Source organism: Anguilla rostrata, chromosome 8 (genome assembly GCF_018555375.3).
Source record: "Anguilla rostrata isolate EN2019 chromosome 8, ASM1855537v3, whole genome shotgun sequence".
Classification (NCBI taxonomy): Eukaryota; Metazoa; Chordata; class Actinopteri; order Anguilliformes; family Anguillidae; genus Anguilla; species Anguilla rostrata.
Window position 1 is genome coordinate 13,773,384 of NC_057940.1, and position 10,701 is coordinate 13,784,084.

The 10,701-nt window shown below is 43.4% G+C and overlaps 1 protein-coding gene across 1 annotated transcript in view; it reads left to right on the forward strand.

The window, feature by feature from the left end:
- Positions 1-9,221, forward strand: part of LOC135260871 (oxysterol-binding protein-related protein 1-like) — a 30,810-nt gene extending 21,589 nt beyond the window's left edge. Inside the window, exons 17-27 of the mRNA XM_064346527.1 lie at positions 1,204-1,279; positions 2,022-2,156; positions 2,355-2,452; positions 2,963-3,145; positions 3,606-3,713; positions 3,977-4,066; positions 4,226-4,352; positions 4,779-4,910; positions 5,371-5,494; positions 5,831-5,921; positions 7,221-9,221. Coding sequence (XP_064202597.1) covers positions 1,204-1,279; positions 2,022-2,156; positions 2,355-2,452; positions 2,963-3,145; positions 3,606-3,713; positions 3,977-4,066; positions 4,226-4,352; positions 4,779-4,910; positions 5,371-5,494; positions 5,831-5,921; positions 7,221-7,323 — 1,267 coding nt within the window. The 3' untranslated portion in view covers positions 7,324-9,221. The remainder of the gene's footprint in view (positions 1-1,203; positions 1,280-2,021; positions 2,157-2,354; positions 2,453-2,962; positions 3,146-3,605; positions 3,714-3,976; positions 4,067-4,225; positions 4,353-4,778; positions 4,911-5,370; positions 5,495-5,830; positions 5,922-7,220) is intronic.
- Positions 9,222-10,701: the final 1,480 nt, after the last annotated feature.

Sequence of the window (10,701 nt, forward strand, 5' to 3'; positions counted from 1 at the left end):
CAGGCCTAGCCAACCCGGCCAGACCCCCCAGGCCAGGCTGGGTTTATCGTGTCCGTAAGGACACCCACAATGTGCTTCTGGTGCCCCGCTGTCTGTGTAAACATTACATGTTCTGCATGAATGAATTAGTTCATTCGGTAGTTAACATTTAATGAGTGGATCCTGATGGCATACGGCCTATGCTGTGTGTGACTCTCTGTTTTCACATGGCACTGTGTAAAAATAAACTTGATTTGTCTCATATGGTATGCCAATTTTCATAATAAAGAACAAATATGATTAAATGGCTCACATTTATATTAAAGAAGGATAAAGTACATTAAATGTCAACCGGAAAGTAAAATTATTACATTATATTATCTATATGATGAGAGTTTAATGTATACATCATAGCCAGTTATTGCTCACAGGCAGTGCTGTGTGTGGTCTGCTGTGTACATATTAGGAACGGTCCACATGTAGGAGATTTAGTCATTTGCTCCAGTATTACGTCTGTACCTGGGTGAGTTTGTTTTCCATTTCCCCCATTGCTTCAGTGTCCAGCGCGCTGTGAGGATAATACAGCCGTGCACACGTGTCCACAGCCAATGAGCTCGGATTGATTGATTGGGTCAGCGTGGCTGTGTGCTGCTCTGCTTGGGGACCGGCCGTCCCATCCCCCGCTGCTTGTGTGTGGACAGAGCATTAGTGCGGCCGTGGCGACACAATCGCTCAGCACGGGCCAAACAGAGCCCGCAGTGTCCACACTGCTGCCACCTCATCTGCAGATGGGTGCAGACCAGCCAGAGGACATGGTCGCTTTGCTCTGTCCCATTCAGAATGGGGGTGGGGCAGCTACAATCCACACATGGTGCTGCATGTCACATTTGACCTGTAGAAACCTCTTGTTTTTTACAATATGTTTGCAAGTAATTTTAGTGCTAGTGCATAGTAAATAATAAATGAGCAAGTTGATTAAGTCACTCTGGATAAGAACACACGCTGTCTGTAATGTATTGTAATGTATAATAATTATGATACTTACTTGTATATAAATGTAGATGAGGAAAATTCTGTGTATATATGTAATTAGTTAACTGGTATCCCTGTGCTTTCACACATTAGGCCTAGTGAAAGCCTGCTTTGTTAACCTGTGTCCTTTCACTGTGTTTTGTGCTTGTCTGTCTGTCTGTCTGTCTGTTTATCCGTCTGTCCGTATATCAGGACAAGATTACCGGCCCCCATGTTTTCCCGGAATGACTTCAGTATCTGGAGCATTCTGAAGAAGTGCATTGGCATGGTGAGATTCTTCATCTGTATTAGACTGCCCTGTCTGTGCTGTAAATCACCACCTGGGCCTCACTGCTCTAACTGCGCTGTAAATCTCCGTGTATAGGTATGGGGTACGTCGTGCCAAGCCGTAACTTGGCAGATTGCATACCTGCCATCCCAATCTGGGTCCAACACCCCCCTGTAACTGCACTGTAAATCTCCATCTGGGTCACTCTCCCACTCACTATAAATATTGGTCCCTGATTCATCTTTCATTTGTGTTAATTACAGGCAATAAGCATGTTTTGAAAGCTAATGACTCAAAGGCTTTGCATACTTGCAGATGCATCCTAACAGATTGACTGTCTTGGCTGTACAAAACACTGCCTTAATGAGACCTCCCTCATATTTGAGCGTGTGTGAGTTGTGCTAGTTATACTAGAAGTAACCATTTATTACGGGTGTAATTTCGCAGTGAACATACACATGACTTAGGACTGACAGGCGGGGACATCTGTCAAATGCACCGGCCAGATGTCCCTGAACATGTTGAATATATGGCCTTTTGCAAAGTGTTCCAGCCGCGTCTGTTTGCAGTATGGCCTGAGTGGAGACCAGACATAGTATCTCACTCCTCTTTGATTACACTAAGCTCGCATAATGTTTTAGATACATTATCAGGTGTTTCATATTTATCTGTAGCTTGTGATTTTGTAGTGTGTGTGGTGTTCCTTGTGTGTGTATGTACACCTGTTTTCCTGTCTCTTCAGGAGCTCTCCAAGATTGCCATGCCGGTGGTATTCAACGAGCCGCTGAGCTTCCTGCAGCGGCTGACTGAGTACATGGAGCACACATACCTGATCCACCAGGCCAACAGCTCCTCAGACTCTGTGGAGAGGATGAAGGTACCTGTTCAGCCCCTCTCTGGCTCCTTGAGTGCTTTGTATTCACATTTGTACTGTACCATGTTGGTTTTGGGGAGGCTAATGGCGGTGGTGTGCTGTTTGGGTCGTGGGGACGCTAATGGCTAACGGTGGTGTGCTGTTTGGGTCGTGGGGACGCTAATGGCTAACGGTGGTGTGCTGTTTGGGTCATGTCCGCAGTGTGTGGCGGCCTTCGCCGTCTCAGCTGTGGCCTCGCAGTGGGAACGCACCGGGAAGCCCTTCAACCCGCTGCTGGGAGAGACGTACGAGCTGGTCAGGTACGGTTGGAACTCCTTGAAACTGTCATGTTAGCGTATAAGTGTTCTTGTTAGCATGCTGACATGTTATTAAAGGCTCTGTGATGCACAGCACGGACTTTGAGTGGGTCAATGCCCACACATCTCATTTTATGATTATTAATAATAAGTAATAGATTGGAATTACATTTCACCATGTATCTAGTGATCTTAGTGCCCTTTTCAGTGAAGGGGGGGGGGGGGGGAACTTACCTCAACCACCCCAAATGTGTTGCAACCAACAGATGATGCACAGCATCCATTTCTTGTTAAAATGCACCCCCCTCACCAGCTGAATGGAACATTATAGAGCTACTTAAACTATCTCAATAAATGTTTGAGTGTAGATTAATCATTTCAGCCATGGGTTAATGGTATGCTATACCTAGTCTGTCATTGTCATGTTATCAACAAGGCAGGAGAGGACGATTTTTTTACCACGTGCACGTTTCTGGAGGTTGCCATGGTGATACTGCCTCCCGCCCCTTGCAGGGAGGACCTGGGTTTCAGGCTGATGTCGGAGCAGGTCAGCCACCACCCGCCAGTCAGCGCCTTCCATGCAGAGGGCCTGAACAAGGACTTTGTGTTCCACGGGTCCATCTACCCCAAGCTCAAGTTCTGGGGGAAAAGCGTGGAGGCAGAGCCCAAAGGAATCATCACCCTGGAACTGCCCAAGTGGGTCCGCCTCCCAACACACACTGACAGTCAGCTGACTCTCATGGGAAAACTTGATTTATTATTTATGTTGTGTGATGCAAATACAGCAATTTCACAAACATCGGCCAGGTGCAGATAGCACATTTATGATAGTATATTTCCATTTAAAAATAGAATAAAATATGCTTGCATATCCCTCATTTTTAATGAAACAGAAAATGCAAAGTAGACAGAGATAAGTAAACCTCCTTTTGTTCTGTTCATGTCTAGTGAGCATTCTCAGGTGATCAAGGACAATACTGAAAGTCTCTTTCATGTGTAGTGGAAGACATTGGGTAGATCAGATGTGTCCTTTGAATAAGGCCTCCTGGTGCCCAAAGCCTGTCTCACAGACTCAAGCGGTTGAGGTTGTGTGATTTGATTTCAGTGGTCTTATCAAAGGGTTGGAGCTTAGCGGTCAATGTTTTGTGTCGCACAGGCACAATGAAGCCTACACATGGACAAACCCCACCTGCTGCGTTCACAACATCATTGTGGGTCAGCTGTGGATTGAGCAATACGGAAACGTGGAAGTAATCAACCACAAGTACGTACACCTCCTTCGCCGTTTGTCTGTAGGACTGTGTAATGAACCAAACATCTGTAGTGTCTTTGCTTAAAGTGTCACTCTGGTAAACAAGTGTAGGAATCTCAAGAGCCTCTTCATCCAATGTAGAAGATTGATCGGCCTTGCCTGGTGGCAGTTGAAAAGAGGTCGAGGTGGGATGGCACATCAAACTGAAACTGGCAAAGGAACAATATATTATGTTGTTCAAATGGTAACTACTGAATTATTATTTTTTTTAATAGAACTGGAGAAAGATGTAGCCTGACTTTCAAACCATGTGGCCTTTTTGGGAAGGAACTGCACAAAGTGGAAGGCTACATACTCGATAAAAGGTAATATGGCCAGAAGGGAATTGTGTGTGGTCACTGGCCTGGCCTTTCATAAATTCCTGATAACTGGTAAGGCTCACAACCTCTGATTAGATAGAGACCTTTGAAAAGTCCGCTAGGCCTCTGCATAGTCTCACCCTCCTGTTTCCGTTTGGGGTACAGTAAAAAGAAGCTCTGTGCGCTCTATGGGAAGTGGACTGAGTGTCTGTACACCGTGGACCCGGCCAGCTTCGATGCCCACAAGAAGACGGACAGGAAGAACTCGGAGGAGAAGAAGAGCAGCAAACCAGTACGTACGGCGATGCGCCCCACACAACCACCTACAGCAGGGCATTGGGTCGCCCGCCTCACCTGATTGAACCGTGCTGTATAATAAGGACTTGTCTACATGTAACTGCCAGGATTTGAAAGGACCAGAGAAAGGATGACCAAAAGTCTCCTTTGCTTTGTGGCTGGTTTTGGATTTGAGCTGGTGAGCCAGAAGGTACTGAGTTTAGATCCTGGACTGTGAACATGTTGTTGGATGCTTCAGCAAAGTGCTTGATCTGAACCGTTTCAGTTGTTTCTGTACAAATTTGGCATGCCTCCTTGGTGGAAATATGGAATGGAAATAGTTTAGTGTGTAACATAATTGATTATTATAACCTCATTGAGTATTATTTTTTTAATGCATAGATATACATGTTTGATGTTAGCCGTGGTAACTGTGTTCCAGGCCGCCCCAGACGAGGAAGCGGAGGACATGCCCCCTCCAGAGGCAGAGACAGTCCAGGTCACCGCACAACTCCTGGGAGGAAGCGCCCAGGACTACGAGAGGTCAGCAGGAAGATGGGCAACTCCACCACGGGTCACTAGCAAGGGATGAGACTCTGTCATCACGCCCAACTGAAGCCCTCCCGGCCCTCCCGGCCTGCCAGCCGCAGTTGGCACTGACATGGTCTGGGTTCCATACCAGACCATAGGGGCCATCCATTCACTATAACAGTGCTTCAACAGGATGAGTCATCCAGCAGGCCCTTCCAGTCAATTGTTGATGCAAATGTCCATTCTCCTGACAGTAGGGTTGGGATTAATCTTTTCAGTCCAAGCAGTTCAGTAAATAGGAATTGACTCCCACACTGCAAGATATAGGGCGAATTACAACTTTAACTTTCAACTTTATTGAGTACAAGTCTAGATGGGCTGATTGGTCTGATCAAATATTATTTTGTTCCTATTTTTGTATGGCTGCTTATGTGAATGGTACTCATGGTCATTTATAATTTCCCATTGGCTAATCTGCCATCCATCTGTCCACTGATTCGTAGATGTACGCCTTCTCCACATTCGCCATGCAGCTGAATGAACTGGACGAGGAGATGGAAGGAGTCGTACCCAAAACAGACTGCAGGCTAAGGCCAGACATCCGCGCAATGGAGAACGGCGACATAGGTACTGCGTCTACATCAAAACGGCTATGAATTATAAATGCGCTCGCATTCAAATAAGTCTGTTAGTAGTATTTTAATTTGGAATTTGATTCTTATAAGATTTTCCAGTACATCTGTACAGTGTGTGTATAAACCTGGGGATCGTGCTTCTTTTCCTTGTACAGTAATCTTGTATAGGTATGAATACTCAATAAATATGTATAATAAATAATTTGTACATAACATTCCATACGACACTGCAGCTCACAGTGCTTCATGGGAGGGGTCATACTAACTTGAATTGAATAAATAAGCCTCAGACAGCCTTGTGCAGTGCCGTTTGTCTGTCTGGGACTAGATCTAGCGAGTGAGGAGAAGAAGAGACTGGAGGAGAAGCAGAGAGCTTCGCGGAAGAACCGCTCCAAATCCGACGAGGACTGGAAGACCAGGTGAGTACAGCTCCCAAAAGTCTGTCCTGACCCATGAGAGACCCACACAAACACAGCTACCCTTTCCTTATTTTGGGTTTGGACGTTACACTATCTTAAATCATTCATTCAGGCTGAAGGCAGACTATTCTGTGGTTAGATGGAATTTGGGCAAGAGAATGCTCATCTCAACGTGATGCATAAGCAAAAGAGAGCTTTCTTATCAAATTTTGTGGATCAAATTACTTTGCTGTTTGTACTGTGTACTTTTTTTGAGTGCAGTCCAAGCAAAAATAGAAGGTATGCACTTAGACAGCGAACAGGAGTGACTGCAGCACGTTCAGTGAAAATCATTGTGCTTACAACCAAATTATACTTTTTGTGTCCTACCGAACACAGCCATATAGTATGAGGCTCATTGCACAATTAGTTTTTAAGACAGAACTGTACAATGCCATTTGATCCTAAATTAATTTAAAGTCTTATACACATTTAATAATTAAATCTTTGTTTTAGAAGGTCAAATAAAGGTTATTGCATGCTTCTTCCCTGCTACAGTGTGTGTATTATCCACATGGACATGCTGTATTCCACACTATAATATTAATGCCACAAATTAGTTTAATTATTCCCAGTGCTGCGCTATGTTTTTTTTAAATCAGTAACCCCCCTTTTCCTGTTTTTTGTTTTCTCTCCATTGTGTGTTTGTTGCTCTGTTTTAATGAGAAGAAATCCTGCTCCCTGCTGCAGGTTTGAGTTGCTTGCTGCCCTCTGGTCTGGTTTGGTTTGGTGTTTCACATTTGAACACTATGCTGTGCTATGTGCTCCCCCCTCTGGCTCACTCCAGTACTGCAACAGATGCATTGGCACTTGAGCCCTTTAAATTCAAATTGGTAACAGAAAAATGAATTGTGTAGATCCTTTCAAGAATCGGATCAGCAAAAAGCATTTCGGAATATTCAGTTAAATTTAAGATGAAAAAATGTTTGTGAAATGCCATGTCTTTCAAGTTCAACAGTACAGATTTTAATTTTATGTCATAACTAATGCATCTCTTTCATCTACTCTCACTTAAACTGTTAAATTGATATAGCAGCAAATTTAAACAGTTCAGCTAGCACTGTACATTTTATTGCACAATATCATCTTGGGTGTTTCATTGGATGATTTTACAGTTTTTTAAAAATGATTAATACCTGAATGAACCAGAGCTTTGTGATTAAATAAGTTGGAAATTTGCTGAAGCTTCCAGTTTTAGTTGTATAGTATTCCTTCAGAGTGTGAGGGAATGCTGTGTAACTCTGTGGCATTTCCTCTTAGATGGTTTAACCAGGGGCCCAACCCTCACAATGGCTCCCAGGACTGGCTTTACACCGGGGGATACTGGGATCGAAACTACTCCAACCTGCCGGACATCTATTAATGCACAAGGGGAGACGTCCGAACTCGTCGGTGGGCATCGTCCGAAACCCAGATTTTAAACTCTCCTCTTTTTTTAAAACCATGGTGTAGCTCTGCTCTGTAGAATACGTTCGGGCTGTCTAAATGGGGCAAGAGCCCAGGATACAGTTAGCTGTGTTGTTCATTTTCATATACGTGTTCAGGATATTACTTAATTACCCTAGCAGACAGCTCTATCTAGGGCATAGCTCTATTAGCAATAGCACCCTTATTCAGCTATCGTGCATACAAGCACACATAATATGTTTATACTGCTGACTGTTTATATACCACAGCATATATTTATATGTAACAACAGGGTCCCTCTCAGGATTTGAATCTACAACCTTCTGGTTACAACATCAGTTAAATTCAGATCATTACAACATAGAACTCAACAGGGAGGGTACTCTTAAAAACAACCGTTAAGCGAGCTACACCATGCCAAAGGGGCATTGTTCTAAGCTGTAGCACTCGGATACATTTGATTCTTCGCTCCTCTGTACGACTGAACAGTTTAAACCCACTTAACAGGAAGTTAAGGTTTGAGAGTTGAATGTGACATTGTCTTTCTTCCTCAAGTCTCGCTTCAGGAATGAAGAAGCCATGTGTATGGAACTCTGACAAAACTATTTAAGATTAATGTACAGCTGTTTTGTGTAAAGAATAGACCATGTTAGTTTGTTAGTAAACTACTATAAGACATGTAATGCAGTTCTGCTGTCACAGTGCAGTCTAAAACAACTTCAGGAATTACACAACACCTTTATTCCTTAACAGATGTGTGTAGACTGTTTTCTGTGAGCAGAGTTTCACAAATTCTGTGTCCTCTGTGATGCAGAATTGTCTCCAGTTATTAGTCTGAAAGTCTGCATTATGACAAGGCACACTACTTATCTTATACTTACCCACTGTACTGGGTGGATGTAACTTATTGCTGTATGTACCATCAGTGGGTGCCGATCTTGCACACATTGACTGTTAATCATACCTTAGAGACGTGCGTAGTAAAATGCTAGGCCAGAAACATTGCACATCCCTGCTTCTACACCTGCTCTTATACTCGTAATGCGTCTGTTGTAAGGCAGTTTGTTCTTTTCAATAGTGCTGTGAATGTATAATTCTTCTCAGAGAGCAGTGCAGACAGATGATCAGCCAGTGGAGCAAAGCGGGTTGGGCAGAGCAGCAACTTCACTGCACAAGGGAAAGTGGTTTCAGTAGCGATGGGCAACTGAGTGCAAAAGCCACATGGTCCTCCTCTTTTCAGAGGTGGTAATGGGAAATGAAGTCCTGCACTTGTGCACAGCTGTTCCGTCACATCCATCTAAGGACTTCATCTCACATAGGCACGATGGCAAAACAAGACTTGGTATATATTAGTCAGAACCGCTGTCTCTCAACAGATCGATTCTCAGAAAATCATACCCAGACCAAATCTTGCTTTCCACACCAAAGTCCTCCAGTTGGTTTAAACAAATCAGGTGTTAGCTAATCCATTTCCCCCATTCAGCACTTGCTCTCAAGCGGTTGAAATCACATGGTACAGGAAATTTAAAACACCTGTGAGTACCACATCTTCCACTCCGAGGTAAACGTACAAAAATCAAATCATTACGTAAGGAGGGGATGTGTGAACACCCCGGACTGTTACTAGCATTCTAAAAGCATTCCTCATGTCCAGTGTGTAAGGACACAGCAATTCCCAAACATGTCCTCCGCGTCCTCGTCTGGGGCAGCTGTTTAAAGAACTACTGCACTGGAGGTAGATAGACTAGTGTGCTCCTGGCATTACGGTTTTATCCATTGTTGACCTGTGTATATTGAGTATCTTAATGCAGAATTTCTATTGCTGCTAAATAAAAGCTTAACATTATATTGTCAGTGCTTGTACTTTGTGTCCCTGTTTACTAATATAGACTTGGAAAAAGATAAAATGGTGACTGCCCTAACCACAAAATCATCGATAATAAATCGATAGTTCCCCTCTGGATTTTGGTTCAATACGAATATGTGCATTTCTGGAACAAATCAGAATAAGTAAAATTCATCTTCTTACTGCCTCTGAGTTTAGCCCGGAATCTCTGCAAAATCCCTTCTTTCATTTAAAAATGAACATTTGATACTAGACATGAAAGAGGAAAATAAGTTGAAAACCATTTTTTCCAACTGTGCAGTTGCAGTTGCAGTTGTTGGTAGCTGTAGCTGGAATCCCTTGTGTGTTACCCTTCTTATTTTTACAGAACCATTCACATTACAAAAACACAACACAGAAGACCAATAATACACGATAGAATTAACACATAATTTATTTTCTTTGTACAATTTGTTGAACCTGACAAAGAAAATGCTTCCTGTATGCAGGAAAACCAGTTCCTGCAGTGATTAATCTCATGTAGTCACCCCTCCCACCCCACCCCAGTTATGTACCCTTTACCACCGACTAAGATTACAATGGTTTGTGCCACCTTGCATACTAAATAATTAAAAGGGAAGATTACTCAGACGTACAGTACATGTGTTCATATATACACATATTGCGCGGGCATATCATCCCCCGTACAAGTTATATCAGTGTAATATTATGTAAAAGGTGTCTTGACGGCCTGTGCTGTCAACACACCGCCAATGCAATGCTAAAGAACTCGCACTGTGTCACACTACGTTTCATCCTTCACCAGAAGGGGTGGGAGGGAGATGCGGGGAAATGCATTAAGATTGTCGACAAAAACATACGGGATCACGGCGATATTTGGCCGCAGTCAAGACGGCGCTAATGTTGTTATTAAAACAATAATTTATTCTTTTTTTTTTTTTTAAAGCGAACATAAAAGCACAACCTATGCAAATCTTTACAGGAATACCACGGGCCTTGCACAGAATACTCAAACACATCAACTTGCGGCTATTGCTCGCTGGTCACACCCCAGCGTGGCCATTTCCAAATGGACCGTTGGTTACTGTGTGTTGCTCACCGGTACAGTATGACACGCGCAAAACAAAATGTATAAAACAAAAGCTTTTCCTTAACATGCGGAAGATGAAATTGCCATTATGCACTGCAGGTACACTCAGGCCATGTGCTGCGGAAGGACATCTTTCTGAGAAAGGTAAACATTAGTTCAACGTACTGAGGTAAGGCCTGTTTACCCACACAGAAGGGCAGGAATTATTGAGCCACAGGAATACATCATAATCTGAGGAATTTGAGAATTCTTCCAATAGCTTTTCCAAGATATCCCGATAAAGCAGGGGCACCTGATGGAATGATTATGTGCCAGAGCGCACCTGTTTGTTGCACCACTCAGGATTTACATTGTTCAAGAGGGACACTTACACACAAACTCAGGCAGTTCAACACTGA